Source organism: Corythoichthys intestinalis, chromosome 2 (genome assembly GCF_030265065.1).
Source record: "Corythoichthys intestinalis isolate RoL2023-P3 chromosome 2, ASM3026506v1, whole genome shotgun sequence".
Taxonomy (NCBI): domain Eukaryota; kingdom Metazoa; phylum Chordata; class Actinopteri; order Syngnathiformes; family Syngnathidae; genus Corythoichthys; species Corythoichthys intestinalis.
In genome coordinates, this window is record NC_080396.1 from 36,429,817 (window position 1) to 36,449,606 (window position 19,790).

The 19,790-nt window shown below is 40.1% G+C and overlaps 1 protein-coding gene across 2 annotated transcripts in view; it reads left to right on the forward strand.

Annotated features, from left to right (window-relative positions):
• larp4aa (La ribonucleoprotein 4Aa) overlaps positions 1–15,866 on the forward strand; it is a 34,551-nt gene extending 18,685 nt beyond the window's left edge. Inside the window, exons 10-17 of one of the 2 annotated variants that reach the window (XM_057825075.1) lie at positions 4,782–4,882; positions 5,023–5,064; positions 6,998–7,216; positions 7,376–7,430; positions 7,510–7,668; positions 11,903–12,030; positions 12,108–12,309; positions 13,624–15,866. In XM_057825075.1, coding sequence (XP_057681058.1) covers positions 4,782–4,882; positions 5,023–5,064; positions 6,998–7,216; positions 7,376–7,430; positions 7,510–7,668; positions 11,903–12,030; positions 12,108–12,309; positions 13,624–14,004 — 1,287 coding nt within the window. In that variant the 3' untranslated portion in view covers positions 14,005–15,866. The remainder of the gene's footprint in view (positions 1–4,781; positions 4,883–5,022; positions 5,065–6,997; positions 7,217–7,375; positions 7,431–7,509; positions 7,669–11,902; positions 12,031–12,107; positions 12,310–13,623) is intronic. The other variant, XM_057825084.1, reaches the window with a different exon arrangement.
• The last annotated feature ends 3,924 nt before the right edge of the window (positions 15,867–19,790 follow it).

Genomic DNA, 19,790 nt, shown 5'->3' on the forward strand with positions numbered 1-19,790 from the left:
GAGATTATGAGATCTGAGGGTCAAAGTTGCGTGAGGTCAGTCATTCATGCTACTTGTGTACAACTATGTTAAGGGTGATTTATTGTGCAAATATGCTGGTTCATGTAAAACTCCCATTCCCTTTGAGACCTGAGTTTCATATACGATTCTCTGGTGACTTCCCACATTGTGTAATACTTAAACATAGCCAGTCAAAATAAATCGTCATCCTCAAATGATTGAGAGTGAAACTGGAAAGAAAAAGAAATGGATTCAACACAAGTTTTATATACATATTAGGGCTGTCAAATTTATCGCATTAACGGGCAATATTAAATTTTTTTCATTACGTTAAAATATGACCTGTTCATGTGTAGTCTCAAACAGCTTACAATGACGCAGTTTTAGCACATTGAGTGTGAAAAGGCAGAGAAGTGCGAGTGGACAGAGACGTTCATCGGACTGCGCCTTTTATTGGCTTAAGTTTTGGCAGCAACTTCTAACAGTCAGTGTTGCCCAACTTCTCATCATGCATTTGGGCGGCGCAGGAGACAATCTTTTTCTAAGCACGCCTAATTGAACACAACACAGAACATATTGTATACCATTTGCAGCCACCACTGACAGTCATGGTTGCCCAACTTCCCATCATGCATTTGGGCGGAACAGGTAAGTCGCTACAGTATCATTTAGTGAAAGCACAACAAAAAAAAATTCCTATCGCTCAAAAAAAAAAAATGTTCACAAAAAGAAAAGCACTCCATGCAAAGAGAACTGGCATTCCCAATCAAAATAGCTATGCAAAATACACATAAAACTTCCTCAGACTTTGCCTTGGCTAGATCTCTAATTAATTCAAAACTCGCCATTGACACCTTGTGGTGTACTTCACCTTGCGTAGTTAAAGACTCTGTGGAAAAGTCACCGCTCAGCGATGTCAACAATGTTGAGCTATTAGTTTATTATTTGATTAAAAATTTTACAAAATTTATTAAAACGAAAACATTAAGAGGGGTTTTGATATAAAATTACTATAACTTGTACTCACATTTATCTTTTAAGAACTACAAGTCTTTCTATCCATGGATCCCTTTAACAGAATGTTAATAATAATGCTATCTTGTGGATTTAGTGTTGTAATAAACAAATACAGTACTTATGTACAGTATGTTGAATGTTTATGTCCGTCTTGTCTTTCCATTTCAACAATAATTTACAGAAAAAATATGGCATATTTTAGAGATGGTTTGAATTGCGATTAATTAAATTTTAAGCTGTGATTAACTCGAATAAAAATGTTAACTGTTTGACAGCCTTTTTTTTTTTTTTTTTTTTTTTTTATTTTTTTATTTTTTTTTTTAAACTGTCCTGTTCAGCTGCTGAGACACGTAAAAATCTGAGTGTCCTTATGGTCTGAACAGTTTAGTCTAAACAGTTTTAATGTGTCACATGGGAATTGATTAGGGGTGTAACGGTACTCAAAAATCTCGGTTCGGTACGTACCTCGGTTTTGAGGTCACGGTTCGGTTCATTTTTGGTACAGTAAGAAAACAATGCAAAATATCAATGTGCTATTTGTTTATTACAGACCTTTGTGGTTTCAACATAGGAACATTGGCCTATACAAAGCTAGAATTCTGCTCAAAAAGTAGCGGGTATTAAAAGATAATCCAACAACAATTTGCCTTTCAGACCCCGCGTATTGGTCAGCTTTCTTTCTGAAAGAAAGAAAAAGTCCTGTGCTAAAGAGAAAAGCAATCCCAATGACAAAGATTTTAACATGTATTTTACAAATGAAACGCCTCAATGAAACTTTTTTTTCTTACAAACGGTTTTCAAAAACCTTATTGGAGGATTTTCTCAAGTTAAAGAAATTAATAAATATAATTGTGTAAGCAGGATGTGTGTATTATTCTTATTATTTAATTACAGGTGTTATAGCTCATTTCAATTTATTTTATTTAAATGGGCTATTATTTATTTCATTCTGTGTTTATATTAGGGGTGTAACGGTACACAAAAATCTCAGTTCGGTACGTACCTCGGTTTTGAGGTCACGGTTCGGTTCATTTTCGTTACATTAAAAAAACATGCAAAATATAAATGTTCTAGTTGTTTACTACACACCTTTCAACAATAGGAACATTAGCCTATACAAAGCTAGAATTCCGATCCTACCTAGTAGTATTGACGCAGGAGGGCCGCGTCTCGCGTCAAATAATCAACTTTGCCGTTCTTTTCGCGTGCGTCGTGTTGAGCCGCTTCTGGGACGCATCTAACACGCGGCCGCACTGCGACTGGTGTGCATTGGCTGATAGACTTTAACACCCGCGTTTCACTGCGTTCTCGCGGCGGCCAAGTTGTCGCGCCGTTGACGTTTCTGGATTGTACTACCGTGTTGGTCCTCATTATAGTAGAGAAGACGGAATAAATATAATCTACACAAAGAAACTGTAACCCGATCGACTCACAGCCTCGAAAAGTATGGGTTATATTACGTCATAAACTCGTTCGGTACGCGGCCGTTCCGAACCGACTACAACGTACCGAAATGGTTCAATACTATTACATGTACCGTTACATCCTTAGAATTGATATACTCCCATTGTGGTTGTTCATTGTTTATTTATTGGCAGAAAACGGCGAACACGAAGGAATATATATTGTAAATAATTGTTTGAGCATTAGCTATTTTTCCACATCAAAATGTACTTTAATGTAAATTTTGATCAAATTCCATTAACTATCTAAATCAGGGGTGGGAAAATCAGTCCTCAAGGGCCGATGTGGGTGTGGTTTGGGTTGCAACTGATCCTACACACAGTTTAACCAAGGAGGGTTCCAATGAAACGAGCAGCACCTCACTGCAATCAACTGATAACACTTGTAAAATAGGTAAATAGTGGGGCTGTCAAACGATTAAAATTTTTAATCAAGTTAATTACAGCTTAAAAATTAATTAATCGTAATTAATCGCAATTAATCGCAATTCAAACCATCTATAAAATATGCCATATTTTCCTGTAAATTATTGTTGGAATGGAAAGATAAGACAAGATGGATATATACATTCAACATACAGTACATAAGGACTGTATTTATTATAACAATAAATCAACAAGATGGCATTAACATTATTAACATTCTGTTAAAGTGATCCATGGATAGAAAGACTTGTACTTCTTAAAAGATGAATGTTAGTACAAGTTATAGAAATGTTATATTAAAACGCCTCTTAATGTTTTCGTTTTAATAAAATTTGTAAAATTTTCAATCAAAAAATAAACTAGTAGCCCTATTCTGTCCTCAATATGTGTGAGTACACAAATTGACAGATAGCGAACATAAGTTCCAAAAAGAAATCAGATGGTGCTGCAAAGTTGCATGGGCTTTACTGAAGTCATCTCTTTTTGACAGGAGCACGTTTCTTGTATTTTTGTAAAACTGAAAATAACAAGGCAATGTGTCAATAACTTGCATAAATCACAAAATAACATAAAATGAACACACACATGTCCATTTGAGCAGTACCACTAGCCAATTAGCTCACAAGCATCTAACAATGTAACTGCATTTCACCATAGAGCAAATTCAAATACACATCATCAATAACTATCTAATGCTCATGAATATAAACAAAGGAGGAATATAACTCACAAGCGATGCATGTATTAGACACAAACAGTGTGATGGGGCTATGAGAACTGCCACTGAATACTGAATGCGGACGTTAGCTGGTCTGAATAGCACTGTCTATTAGTATGAGTTCGCGTCGACATATAATCACTCAGAAAAGCGCGCCGAAACCCAAATAATCAGCTGCACTGAATCGCCAGCAGAGGGCGACATTACGCCACATAACATATGCAAGTCACACCCAAGCGCCAGCAGAGGGCGGAAAAACTCCATAAAACACAATTAACAAGTTGGCCTTTCACTGTACTGACATTTAAATCTGTCTGAGCGGGCCTAGTGCGTTAATTGCGTCAAATATTTTAACGTGATTAATTTAAAAAATTAACGCCCGTTAACGCGATAATTTTGACAGCCCTAGTAAAAAGGTATAGTTAATTATCCTCTTGATCGGCTGGAATTGAAACCTGTACCCATGCGGCCCTTTGTATAATAGTTTGCCCACCCTTGATTGAAATCATTTAATACTGCAGCTAAAATGTCACATATTTTTTGTCTAGCTGACACAGCCTATTAGATAGATACCATGCTTAAATAAACTGGTAACACACAATACACAGCCTATTCACAAAAGATATCGTTTTTCTGAAGCCAACAAGTCTAATCCAATTTAGGGCTCCAAACCATTCATATCATGACTATATGATGCGATGTCAATTCTTAGGAGAACTATACGGTATAAGCCAGGTATACACAATCAGTTGCATTCCACCTTTAATAAAAGCAACAACGAATATTTTTGGGACAATTTTTTTGAAGCTTTTCTTCTAAACAAAGCGGCATGGCTAAAAACTAACTGTGCTGATCGATGGTTTGCATTTTGATCAATTCGATTGGATTGCTGCCTAACGAATCGGTGTATTGATCCAGATCGATGTATGGTTGCACAGCTAATTATCTTCTTTCAAACCGTATTAAAGAAATTATCACTCTTAGACATGGTGGAATTTCTCTATACAATTGCAAACCTTAGGCAGTACATTTCTTTTTGGGAAATCCATTTGTGTCACAGCATAGTAGAGCTACACATTTGTTTCTTCAAGCTTGTTTGATTTTTTTTTTCCCCGTTTTGTTTGTGTTGTTCTAAACAAACGCCCTTATCCCTACAGGCACCATTTCCTAACAGTAGTTTTGTTAATGGCTATGGATCTGGACACTACAAAACTGGATCTGGTTCTCTTACGCTTACTCGGCCTTTCAACAGAAATCGGTAAGGCTTTTGTTTGACTTCGCTTACAAATAAATGCAGTCAAATCATTTTGAACATTACATCATGTGCAATGACCACCAGATACATTGACCCCAACAGGGAATTGAACCTCACTCCCTGTCTTCTTGATATCCCCACAGTGTCCCCCTCTATTCAAGAAAGAATGTTATAAATGCCTTCAGGTACCGATATTATGTTTCACAATAAGCTTCATTGCAACCCTTCATTTTCCCATTCTACTCCTTTTTACATGAATAGGTGTCATGTAGCAGTGAGTGGTACACAATCAGTTAAGTCATGTGATAATATATGACTTTGGAAAACTAGCTTTCCCAGTTGTTACCCCATTACAGCATCTAATGATTTCCCTTTCATCTTAATTATTAACCATCCATATTGTTTCTCCATATTTGTTTTTTTTCAAAGGAGTTTAGTTCATCAGCATTTTCATGAGGACTTTGTATAATCTACTGCAAAAGGCAGTTGCAGATCAAATTAAGTTGGCTTATCTGGAAATAAAACCACTGAACATTTCCTAGTCAGGATTATTGATATTTTCATGACGGTACTAAAAGTAACATCAAATGAAAATTCAGTTAAACACACTGAAAGCATTCATTGGAAAAGAAAAGGCAACTCATTTGCTCTTTCATATTTCAAAGGGAAAAGTATGGGTGGAGGGACAAAGTTTCATTTTTTTTTTTTTTTTTCATTGTTTGCAATTTAACCCGGTTTTAAGTAACCCAGATTTGTTGAAGCTATATCTCAAGTTAGATACAGCATACAGTCATCATACAGTAAAACCATTCATGGGACACACGTTGTATTATGCAGTTGTGTTACAATTTTTTTTTGTGGGGGGTGGGCTTTGGATGCTACATGCCAGAGTGTGGCATTTAAAAAAAGTTTTCTCAGCAGTCAGACCCAATGATGAAATCATGACACCTGGAGGGACGCGGAGGTGGGAGGTAACTAGCTTTGTCTCTCTTTATCTCTTTATCTCTCTCTCTCTCTCTCTCTCTCTCTCTCTCTCTCTCTCTCACTCTCACTCTTTCCTTCTTTGACAAAGTGGGACACTTCACTCCATCCATCCCAATGAGCATTAAGATTATGAGATCTGAGGGTCAGGGACTGCTGAGAAGACCAGTCCATGCTATTGCTTTTCATCTGCATTGAAAGTTTCATTTTTAATGTGATTTTTGATAAATGTATATCATATGGTCTTCTGTGTGTGATTGGTTACTGCCTCTGCCAATCACAATCAAAGGTTTATTTTAGAAAACAAATCCCTCTGTGGTGTGGGTCGCCAATGTTTTAAATAAAATGTAAGCATACTGTTTAGCTATTTTTAGATCAGTTCCACAAGCAGCGTGCAAACATTTTTCAATCGTTTATAGGCATTTAACTTTAAATTGGCTAAATACTCGGCATTTCGACATTCAAACCGGAATTAGTCAGATTTTAATTGTTCTACTTAAATAACTGTTTGAAATGAAAAGCATGTAGATGATTTTTTTAAAAATACCCCAATGGCTGATTTATTTCAAAAACAAAAAAGATAATTGTACAAGTACATGCAGATGCAGCAAAGACTTTGTGTAACTTTTAGCAACAAGTCAAGCTATTATTAACTCCTCCCTGATGGACTGCACAAGGCTTGGCTGTCAGTTCAGATTTCAATTCATTAATGGTGACCTGGATGTGCGAGGGATAAGTATGTCACAAACATTGCAGCAAAATGGGAAATGGAATTACACTTTTATAGTCCATCTTCAATGCACTCAAAGTGCTTTGACATCTCATCTCATTTACATGCTGATGACGCAGCATCAAGGATACTTAGACAATGTCACCAGGGTGGAGACTCAAAGCCTCTGAGTTTGGGAACTACTTAAATTTATGATGAAAGAGGCTGTCCACAGTATTTAGTTTTTAAATCTTTAATTGGTTTTGATGCGCATGTACAATACCTACCAAGTCATTCCATTGCTTTTTTTTGGAGGGGGGGGGGGACTTTGAGTTACTGTCAATTAGGTGACGCAGGAAATGCTGTTTAGAATTGACCACATCAGCAAAATGTGCCATCTCTGCAACTGACGTGCTCCTCTGCCATAGAAACCACGTGAAGCCCCCGGTGAGGACGGACGAGGTGGCCCCAACGTCAATCACCCCGGTCCCTCTGGAGAGTCTGACAGGACTGCGCAGTCCACAGTCTCTTGTCCCCTCCAACCCCGCACAGGCCGCCTCCGACCTAAGCGCCATGTTTTCACATCTGTCTTCCTCCTCCTCCTCCTTGGATCCCAATGATGACAGTAGCATGGCTGGACGTGGACGGTAAACCATTTGAATTTGGAGAGCTGCGATGAATGATGATGGCTCAGTGCTATTTACTTTTGACCGTAAATTTTACTCAATTAGTTAATCAAGGTTTAAAAACCGTTCTTGGTATGCAACTGCGGCCCTTTACTGAGTTACCTTTTATTTTCATTTTAGACGTACTACGTTTTACAGAGGAACACGTAGAAGACGAGAAGATGAAAGAATTACGGTAAATTTACTTTAATCCTGGACAGTCACAGTGGATGTAATTTTTCTGATGACATCAATTTGGCTGCGTTTCCCTGCAGAAGCCTGTACCACTTGCCGAGGTTAAGGTGTCGCCTCCCAAGTTCGACTTGGCTGCAACCAATTTTCCACCTCTTCCCGGCTGCGTGATCAGTACTCAAGGAGAGCCCGTACTAGAGAACCGAATGTCGGATGTTGTTCGTGGTTTGTACAAGGACAAGGTAAGGACAAAAGGTTTATCCACAGTGATGCCTTCAAGTTTGATAGTGATCCGCACCGTGACTTCCAGAACTAAGATAATGTACTAATGTGGTGTAATGGCACTGACTGTGGACTTATTATGAGTCCCAGGCTGATACCAATTTGAAGAAGGAAAAAAAAACACATTTTGGCCTTTGAGAGGATTGTAGGCCATGTTTTAGAGGAGTTCATACTTTTATTGTCAAACATACCAGATAGGCACAAAAGTTCCTATGCATTGTCTTACAAAGCCATGATAGCAGTTATTTTACATAAAATGATGAAGAAAAAAGTCGATTTTCTCTTTAATGGGTTCTTTAAGGCTGCGTTCATACTGCAGGTCTTAATGCACGAATCCGATTTTTTCGTATTTTTCTGTCTTGAGTGAGGCATTAGCTTGACTGTCTGAACGGGACAAGTCGCATAGAAGTGGGTCACTTTCCTATGTTGTTTAAATCCGATCTGGGCCACATTTTTCCAGAACGTCGCGGCTGTCTGAACTGGCAAGTATCCCAAATCGAAATTCATGCAGCAATGACGTCATCAAAGAGCGAGAGAGACGTCGCGCTACGGTAACGGTGCAGCTGTCCGTTAGCGCCTAGCTGGTCTTGAACACTGCTTTTGGGGAAGGGTCGGGCTTGGCAACAGTCATAAAAAATAAAAATGGGTTGAGGATAAGCCTGAGAATGATCGTTTTTTTCTCTGCTCTATATGAGCAATATTTCAAGATTGCTTACACGGCTGAGAGACGGGGCAAACTGCCCGTATGTGTGTGTGTGTGACATGCACGGACAGTGCGTGCATGCTATCGAGCCACAGAAACTTTGAATATAAGCCTGAACGGGCATTATTTATGTCTATTATTTGTGTCCTCCTTTTGGAAATCATAATATGATCGTCCTGCATGTGTTGTAATTTGCTTTGATGCTTCTGCGCATGCGGGTCTTCTTGCTTAGCGCGTGTCGGACTACGAATTAGTGCGCATGTGTAATACTTGAGCAGTCTCAGTGGACAAAGGCAGTCTGAACGGGCACGCCAAAAAAACATATATGACAAAAAAATCGGATTTGTCCATTAAGACCTGCAGTATGAAGTAGCCTAAGTCTCTTAAATGAACAGGCGATGATGACACGCAATTCAGGAGACAAAAACAAGCAATAGTCACCTAAGCTAAATACATTTAGTCATGAATGAACAATTAAAAGCAGGACCTCGAGAAGATTCAGCCCTGACCTTCCGAATCATACACTTTTTATTATTCCATATGCAAGTAGGCAGACTGATGCCAACCCACAAGTTAACCCTGTAAGGGCACCTGGGTGGCTTACAAGTATTGGGTATCGGTATCTGGACACTGCTATATAGTAAAGCTGTAACGGTACAAAAACTTGCGATACGATTCGTATCATGATTCTTGACCCACAATTCGATATCCCAAACTGTTTTTTAAAATTTGAAGAATATTTTATTTAAAATAACATTAAAGCAACACTACGGACCTTTTCAACCTTTATATAATATTCTCATAACATTTGTTATGATATATCGACTGACAACTAGTTGAATGACACTTCTCTTATAGCCTAAGGGGGTCTGTATCGCTTTCACTGGCACTAATTAACTTTGAGAATGGTGGCAGGAACCCTGCCAAACAAAACAACTACAAATGTGCTGACTGCTTTACAGCATACGTCACTTCCTCCTCTCTCCATTCGTTATAAAGACCGAAGTCAATGCGAACGCAGGCGACCGGGCCATCAGGATTTTACGATACTGTGCGCTGGTCCTCATGGGAAATGCAGTCTTTCTTAAGGCAAAACACTACAGCTTTTGTCCAACTGTGCTGCTAAAGTTGCAAATTAGCTCACTTTTGAATGGATGTAAACTATCCAAGCAGGACATAAATGGAGTTAGTGACATAATTTGCCGAATGACACTTAATGACATCTGTCCTAAGCATTCAATAATGCCCATGATACTGTCATGTCATAATCATGATGGTCCTATGGCAGTCTTAGGGCCCAAATACACCAGATGCATGATCGTTGCGGTTCAGGTCCGGTTCAGTGTTGACTGCGTGCCACGCAGTACGTCAAAAACAGGCAAATCATACCGGCTGCGGTCCGCCTACTCCGTCCCCTCGTGAACTCTCGCGTGATCGCGCGCGATAATGTGCCATTTAAAACAACGACAAACACACGGAGTCTGTACTCATCAGAGAAGCAGAGAGAGAGCACATTTTTGTCCTTGCATATTGATATTGTAACGTTTGCTAAGCGGACGTTTGGCCGCGAAAACAACACACGAGCTTCAACGCCTTTTTCCTCTTTTCCTTTATTAACTTCCCGCCACCTTACCAATGCAAAAACAACTATATACACTGACGCTATCTAGTCCACCAATCGGAGCGTCGCGCTGGTGCACCAGCACACCAATGACAGCCCCGCGTTGGTGCATAAATTAACCCACCGATGACCGCCCCGGCACGCTACAATATTTTAGTTGTGTCTGTCTCTTAATTCCAGATTGACTGCATCATGTTGTGATCAGGGCTCCGTGTGTGGGGGGAAGAGAGGCTATTATGCCCTTGATTGTGTCGGTGGGTTTATATCTTTGTGCACATTTAAAATCTATGGCACATAACATCTCATATAGCTGTTATAAACAACTGTTAAATAATCTGTAATATTTATAAAATGGATAGCGAATTATATACTACACGAACTAAAAAAACTGCGTACTTGGAATTGGTGTCTCAAGACTGCAGATTCCTGTGCCCAGCGCAAACTGTTGGGTTTTTCTATGAAAAGTCAAGTTAAATGTAAGAAACAAAGACAAACGTCTTGAATAGACCACCAGGTCGAAACTTGTGGGTCTCTTTATTCTCTTTCTTACTTTTCCCCCTTTGACTCTGTATACAAACCGACATTGTGTGTGCGCCGGGCACGAGAATTTCTGCAGTGGAACCACTTCCAGATATGCTGCTTTTTTTTTTCGCTCAAAGTTGTCAGCACGTCGTGTGTTTGATATCATTGCTAGAAAAACACATAATAGGACACCTTGCAGCTTCACTTTTAATGCTGTCCTTATAATAACAATCTGCTGCATTGTATATCACTTTGTGACTTTCCACCTCCATGATGAAACGTTCTTCGTCCATGTTCGCTGGTGTTTAAACCGTGAATGAGCAACTGGGCTGTTAAGTCCAGACCCAGCTCCGCCCATTTTGTCGGATGCGTGTCCGGCAAAAATAGAATGGTAAATAATGTTATACTTATATAGCGCTTTTCCACCTTTCAAAGCGCTCAAAGCGCTTTACACTATCTCGCCATCCACCTACTGGTGACGCAGCACCAGGAGCAACGTTGGGTTCAGTGTCTTGCTCAAGGACACTTAGACGAGTTCATCAGGGCGGAGAATTGAACCCACAGCCTCTGGGTTGGGGGACAACTAGAAATAGCCTATACCATCCGGCGGGCATGTGGCACGCCGGAGATGGTTCGCAGTCAATCCGGAGCACTGACGCGGCCGGTATACGTTGAACAATAGGATATAATCGGATTGGCTCTGGCGCTGTTTTTTACCGGAGTCGGACCGGAACCGCAACGATCATGCATCTGGTTTACTTGGGCCCTTATGACGCTACTGTCAAATGAAGTGTTACCTACTAACCCAAATAAATCAACAAATAAGCCGCACTGGACTAGGCTGCAGGATTGAAAAAGAAGGGGAAAAAATGAATGACGAAACGAAAATGATGGTGTTCTTATGGGAAAATCCTGCTCGACATACCACCATTCCGACTTAGAAACAAAACTTCGTATGTCGAGGTATCACTGTACACTCTGTTAATGGGTCCCAATGACACACTAATGTTGAATTTGATTCTATTTTTTAATGTCATAGTATCTAACTCATTGCCTGCCTTTAACAACGATAAACGTCCAATTCATTTCAACTGGGAAGAGTGGCTCTGAATGCTCATGTTTCAGTGCCATTGATGGCGCCAGCCCTCCCAGTCAAAATGAATTTGACATCAAGTGCCATCGATGGCAGCCAGTGAGTTAAATGAGGAAGTTTACATTCTTTGAAATTTTGTGAATATTTCTAATCAACAAATTCATTTTTGCGTCGTTCAAACTTTAAGGTACCACTGCGCACAGCTGGTTGTGTAGTAATAAAGAGTTTTAAACATGCGTACTGTGTATTTTAAAGATAGAAGCAGTAAGTAAAGAAAGCAATGTAAGTCCAGCTGTGGTCACAGAGGATGGTTTGGCATGCTCAAGTCCAAATCAGGCTGCTGCTAAGTCTGTAACACAACCACTTGCGCCATTGGCCCCAAGGTAAGTAACATACAGTAGCATAGAAAGCTACCTCAAAATTTCTAGTGGTGTGAAAGACTTGTTTGAACACGCACCAGGAGTCGGGAGAAGAGGGCTGAGCAGCTGGAGCCGGTTGTCCCTAAAGTGAACACCAGCGTGCCTCCTGAAAGCCCTGTAAGCCCCGCCTCGTCCACACAAGCCTTGCCTAGCTGGAGGCCTCCAGCGCTGCCTGCCGCCTCCAGTCCTTTGATCCCCAGCACGCCCCCGCCTCTTCCTGCTGCTGTTCCTGCGCCTGCACAGGTGAGCATTTGGAACCGCTTACTGGCAGCACTTATGGGGGGGAAAAAGTGACAGTTTTCAAAAGGAATGAGAAATGATTGGTGCCACAAATTGATCAAACCCCCACCCAAAAAAGCTTAGTTTTTTATCATTTAAATTCATGCATAAACAAAAATTATTTTGCGCTTTAAATATAATTTGGGTAGGAGACAAAGTATGAACAATTACAGATGAAAGATTCATCAGCTGTCATTGGTGGTGCTAAAGAACCTAATTTGCTTTAAAATGAATTGTTTTACCACACAATAATATCTGCATATTACCACTTACAACACTGAAATCAAGGAAACGGCTCCAAAATCCTACCTGATGGCGTTAGATGTCCAATCCATTTGAACCGGGAGGGTTGCGTTCATTTGGTGTCATTTCAAATGGATTGGATGTCTACTATTGGCAAACTTTTTTAAATTCACAGCACAGGATGAAAAGAACCACATGATTGGACGTATATACCGTATTGGCCTGAATATAAGACGGTGTTTTTTGCATTGAAATAAGACTGAAAAAGTGGGGGTCGTCTTATATTCGCGGTCTAGACGTTCTACCCATTCACGACGCTAGATGGCGCCTGATATCATTGAAGCGATGTTCTGTCATGACAGATCTCAGCTACTCTCAAGTTTAACCAGTTTGCATTGTTTTATTGCAATGTTTTTCCTTATTCAGATTTGTTTCAAGACTACAGTTACAGTTAGACTTCACTTTGATGGTTAATGCAGTTATTGCAATTTTGTTGTTTTATCGCAATAGAGTGGTTTATTTACATTTCAAAAACCAGAAGCCATTCATTTACGAATGTTTACGCTTTAGTTGACATATTTGGATGTTCAGATATTAAGATTTGAATGAGGCAAAATAACATGCTTTTTCTCTCAGATATATTGTTATAATAATTTATTTCAAATGTACTGTAATTATTTTCTGTATAAAAATTAATTTGGTGTTCAAAAAGTCTTTTTTCAAACTTGAGTCTTGAAAAAGAGGGGGTCGTCTTATAATCAGGGGCGTCTTATTTTCGGGCCAATACGGTAATTGTCACTGAAAGACTTGGTGTTGTTCCATAAATGACCTCGAAGGCAAATCCATTTTGACCGGGATGGACGGTGGTCATCTATCACTGTCAGTGGCATTCAAACATTATCATTCAATGCAAGCCAAACCAGTTAAAATGGTTTTGGTCTATTCGCGTTCAATAGTAGTGAAGACTGAAGTTTGGAGAAATGAATGTACAGAACGGTAGATTTTCAGTCATGTGTTTCCCTTCTCCTGATTTAGGAGCCCCGTAAACTCAGCTATGCGGAGGTGTGCCAACGGCCCCCCAAGGATCCCCCGCCCACGGCCCCGGTTCCCTGCAGCACGTCAGCCGGCCAGCCTTTGCGTGAGTTGCGCGTGAACAAGTCTGAGGAGCCCGGCTCCGGCGGCGCACCTGGAGACAAGCCGGAGCGAGGCCATGACAGGGAGGCGGCGCGAGAGTGCAAAGATGGCCGCTTCGCTCGCGACCCCAAGGGCCACTTTCGCAGCAACGGGCCCCGAGGTACCGGGGGCCTCAAGTTCCGAGAGCAGAGGCGGCCGCCTCTCGCCCGACGCCACTCTCCACAGGGAGCTTACAGGCACGCTGGCAAAGAGCAGAATATCCCACCGGTATCGCCAAAGTAAAGGAAAAGAAAACTATGAATAGAAAAAGATGTATGAAAACCTACCTGGATGTATGTCTAATTATATAAAAATGATAACATAAAAGCAACAACATCATGGTAGCTACCTTCCCCCTGGAACTTGTCCACACGGCGGCACGTCAAGGACTTTTGGGCTAAATGACACCCGAGGAACTGAAACGAGTGATTCGTTAAGGCTTTTTGATTGAAAGAATTGACTTTCCGTGGAGGTTGTCTCATTTGTGCTCGCCTTGGGAGAGGTAGGGTTCTGGTGCCCAGTACGTGGCCCTCTACCACCTTTTGATTTCAAGAACAATATGCACTAAAGAAGAGATCATGCATATGTCATGTACATAAACAAAGATATCACTAACACAATGAGCTGTGCTTTGGTTTGCAAGTATGACTGCGAAAGGGTTGACTGTTTTTCCATTGATTGTTCTCGCAAAAAAGATGTGTTTAATGAGACACAGAGAGTCCTTATACTGGAAGCTGTAGTCAATGACAATGTCTGATCCAAATTCACTTTTGGCTTAAGTTGCGCCGGTCAAATATCAGAAGTAATGATTTGGAATTTTGCTAATCAGTCCAAATCTCTGTTTACACGTTTGTTTAGGGTAGCGGCGAACTGGCGACGAAACTGTTCGTGGTAAGGGGATGTGTGAACTGCGCTAAAGCGATGTGAACAGCGGCAAAGTTAGCTGAGGGCTCAGCTATGTTTGGATGTAAAATAGTCATTGTGGGCTGCCCGAGAACGCGACACTAGCATACAGTCCACCAAACACCGTCGTTCGGTGGACGTTTCGGCCGAGCAAAAGTTGATTTTGAAGAAACGATAGAGGTATAGTTGGCTGCGCTGTTAGTTCTTATAACCCTTCACTAGATGTGTGGGAGATTTCATTAGCTAGTACTGAAGCTTCTGACAGCAGGGATCCACCTGATTGTGCTTTTTAGGGTGAGTTTGCTTTTTTCTTTTTTTTCCATTTTGAAAAAAAGGTTAACTTTAGAATGTTGAGGTTTGAGCTCTCACTGTATGTATTGCTTTTTAAATATTTATTATAATTTTTTTTGCGCAAGGCTTTTCTCGCAAGCTTGGTAGGCTGGTTTCCCCAAAGTTGTCAAATCACATTGACAAAACCAAATGGAATCATGCTGCGTAATGATGAACCGTTCACCATGCCAGCGAAAGGGAGGTGATATTTGACGCTTGGGGTGTAGAGGCGTAGAATATTGAGTAATCAATCACTGGATTTGCCATTTGGTTTCACCAATGAGTTGAATTAACAAAAATTGCACTAACGTCCAAATACATCTGCTCGTGGAAAATGTGAAATGATTTTTACAAGCATTTGCTTGACCGGCAGAAAAGACTACCACCACCCCGTCCTTATGTTTGGCTTATTTTGTTGATTTTGTTAATGGGGTTGGGATTGTAAAAGGAAATATACTTAACTGATCAAATGTGTTTGAGACACAATCCTAGAACTGTAAGAATTGTCACCAAAAAATAAATTATTTTGATTTGGCTTCAATGTGTTCCTTCTTGGTCTTCCTGTTCAAAGATTACTATCGCCACAAAATTGATGATTCAGGTTTTTTTGTTTATTGTATTTGACCAATTACATTATAACGTTCATTAACAAATGTTTTCCCACCTGATTCAACCATTTCCCAACTCGTGAAATTATTTTCGTATGCTTGTGTAAGCAAATGACAGTATGAGTGTATAGTAAGTTGAGGGAGTGTATGTAAGCACTTTTACTGATCATTTCAAGTGTAAGAAAAAGGCCAAATGTTAAATGTACGGTGACATTCATGGAAAAAGTATGTATCCCATTCTCAATGTTCTTTAATTTGTAGTTTCACTAAAAAGAACGTGAAATAAAATGATGGACAAGTGTTTCCATCATTTCTAAACCTTAAGGCCTCCTATGGACACCGGTGAGAGCATTATCTACAAAACAAGGAACAGTGGTGAACCATACCAGGAGTGGCCGGCCAGCCAGCCTACATTAATGACTCCAAGAAAGAGTTTAGCTTTATGTGTCCATTATGGGTGTAAATCACAATTTAATGACTGCTGATGTTTAAAGTCAGCCATGATTTGATTTGATGGCTTTCGATTAATAGACTATCATGTACACTAAGGGTGTGACAAAATATCGAAATGGTGATTTACAATGGGGCAAATAAGTAGTCAACCACCAATTCTCCTACTTGAAAAGATTAGAGAGCCCTGTAATTGTCAACATGGGTAAACCTCAACCATAAGAGACAATGTGGAAGAAAAAAAAAAAAAAAAAAAATCACATTGTTTGATTTTTGAATAATTTATTTCCAAATTAGAGTGGAAAATAAGTATTTGGTCACCTACAAACAAGCAAGATTTCTGGCTGTCAAACAGGTCTAACTTCTTCTAACGAGGTCTAACGAGGCTCCACTTGTTACCTGTATTAATGGAATCTGTTTTAACTCATCGGTATAAAAGACACATGTCCACAATCTCAGTCAGTCACACTCCAAACTCCACTATGGCCAAGACCAAAGAGCAGTTGAACACCAGAGACAAAATTGTAGATCTGCACCAGGCTGGGAAGACTGAATCTGCAACGGGTAAAACGCTTGGTGCAAAGAAATCAACTGTGGGAGACATTATTAGAAAATGGAAGACATACAAGACCACTGATAATCTCCCTCGATCTGGGGCTCCATGCAAGATCTCACCCCGTGGCGTCAAAATGATAACAAGAACGGTGAGCAAAAATCCCAGAACCACACGGGGGGACCTAGTGAATGACCTACAGAGAGCTGGGACCACAGTAACAAATGCTACGAACAGTAACACAATGCGCTGCCAGGGATTCAAATCCTGCACTGTCAGACGTGTCCCCCTGCCGAACAAAGTACACGTCCAGGCCCGTCTGCGGTTCACTAGAGAGCATTTGGATGATCCAGAAGAGGACAGGGAGAATGTGTTACGGTCAGATGAAACCAAAATAGAACTTTTTGGTAGAAACACAGGTTCTCGTGTTTGGAGGAGAAAGAATACCATACCCACTGAGAAGCATGGGGGTGGAAATATCATGCTTTGGGGCTGTTTTTCTGCAAAGTGACCAGGACGACTGATCTGTGTTGTACCACTCATTGATTTCAAAGGAGGCTTCATTTCCATTCACTGATGTTTATTGCTCTTCATAATACCAAACACCTTGGAACTAAATAAAAACAAACATATATTCAATTTGTACAACGCTAGCATTGCAGCAAAGTCGCTAATGGGAAAATACAATACAAAGTTGCACTAACCACTTTAGCCTGCATTCAACCAATGGCAGTCTTCTCAAACGCACTCCTCTCAGTCAAAGGTGATGTTTCAACATAAAACTAGCATGAAACTATTACATTCACAACATTGTTAACGATGAAAAAATTATAAAGATATACAATGCGCATCACATGCACGAGAAACCGAACGCACCTGCTCTCTTTCGCTCCAAAAATGTAAAGCATCAGGTTAGCGTCGTAGCGTGCGCACTTCCGGTTAACGTGTCAAAATAAAAGCATGACGTTTTCAATATGAAATTATGAATGCAGATGCCTGCAGCTACATGTGTAAAGGAAAGAATGAATGGGGCCATGTATCGAGAGACTTGGAGTGAAAATCTTCCATCCATCAGCAAGGGCATTGAAGATGAGACGTGGCTGGGTCTTTCAGTATGACAATGATCCCAAACACACAGCCAGGGCAACAAAGGAGTGGGGCTTCGTAAGAAGCATTTCAAGGTCCTGGAGTGGCCTAGCCAGTCTCCAGATCTCAACCTCATAGAAAATTTGTGGAGGGAGTTGAAAGTCTGTGTTGCCGAACGACAGCCCCAAAACATCACTGCATGGAAGAATGGGCCAAAATACCAGCAACAGTGTGTGAAAAGCTTGTGAAGAGTTACAGAAAACGTTTGGCCTCCGTTATTGCCAACAAAGGGTTGTGGTGACCCTTAGTTGGACACAATTCACCCACTGTACTTGTCTGTTTGGCCGAGCGCGTTACCGGCTGCGTCACAGTCACGTGACAGACATTATAAAGAGCTGCGCGCGTTCCGGCTCAAGAGAGCATGCACGAGAGTTACATAGCTGGACACAGCACTTGAGCAATAAAGACTCTTTAGCAAAGCATCCCGCTTCAGGGTACATAATAAAGTATTGAGATGAACTTTGGTATTGACCAAATACTTATTTTCCACCATGATTTGCAAATAAATTCTTTAAAAATCACACAATGTGATTTTTTTCCCCACATTCTGTCTCTCATGGTTGAGGTTTACCCATGTTGACAATTACAGGCCCCGCTAATATTTTCAAGTAGGAGAACTTGCACTATTAGTAGTTGACTAAATACTTATTTGCCCCACTGTATCGTGATACCTTGTATCCCAAAAGGTTATCGATATGCTCCTGCCAAAAATCAAGATATTGTTTTAAAAAGGTGTCAATGTCTTAAAAAATAAAAAAGAACCAACAAGTTGCTACCAAAATCTTCCACAATAATATTTTCTCATTTAACTCTAAGGCTGCATTGACGGTGCTCAACACCCAATCCATTTAGACTGGGAACGTTCGTTCATTCGAAACCAGAGCATTCACAGTCATTTTGTCCGATTTTAAGGGCATTTACAGGTCACTTGCTGTTCATTTTAGGGCATTTACAGGTAATTTCCTGTTTATTTTGAGTCACGGCCTATTCATTTGAGTGATTCCCAGGTCACTTTTTTTTCTGTAACTCAAAATAAACAGGAAGTGACCCATAAAATACCCCAAAATCAACAGACGGCAACTGAAGATCAACAAGGAAATGACCTTAAATGGCCCAAAAATACCTCATTGACTGGCATTGGCTACCAATGACGGCCACAGACGTTCAATCCGTTTGATGTGGGAGGGATGGCAACGAATGAACGTTCATTCGCTGCCACCATCCCAGTTCAAATGGACACATATACTGTATATATAATATATATACATATAATATACACATATTTTAAAAAAAGGAAACACCCCCCCTTTTTTTTTTATTTTAAATATATATGGCAGAAAACAGACATGGCTGAAAAAGCAGTTTCTGCTCTTGCACCCCTCTTTAAAATAAACTGCTGTATTTGAAGCCAAAAGAGCTGTTGTGTTTGATAGAACAATATGTCTATATGCTGTCATAGCAGATTCAGCGCAATAAGCCCCCGAACTATTTTTAATTTGTCCGTTTTACCCTGGAAACCCCCGTTTACAGATGTCGCGTAACCGCTTTTGTTTCAACATTGCCGTAAAAAGAAGGTAAGTAAACGTATTTATTATTCGAAATGTCTGTCATTTTTAGCCTAGAATAATTAATTGATGTCTAATATTTAGTTTAAAAAAATGACTTAAAAAAATTATTCACTCTCATATTTTAAACTTTTAAAAAATTACCTCACAATGAAAAAAATTGGCATCTGTAAAAAAGTCACGGATATCTACCTCATAACTATCGCTTAATTGTATTTTTTTGTTATCCTAGCATTTTTCCTAGTATTTTAGATGATAAATAATCGATCCAAACAAAAAAGTTACAAAAAAACTTTTAAAAGGCTAAATATATGAAAAAGAACATCTCGACCACTCCTTGATGTCTGCGATTTCTGCATCGCGACCCTCGTTATATTACCATGTTTCACCCAGAAAATCCCCAGAAAATCCAGCTGTGGCCATTCACAGCTGTGTCTTGACACTCGGTGATACATGCTACATGGAGGTTTTTGG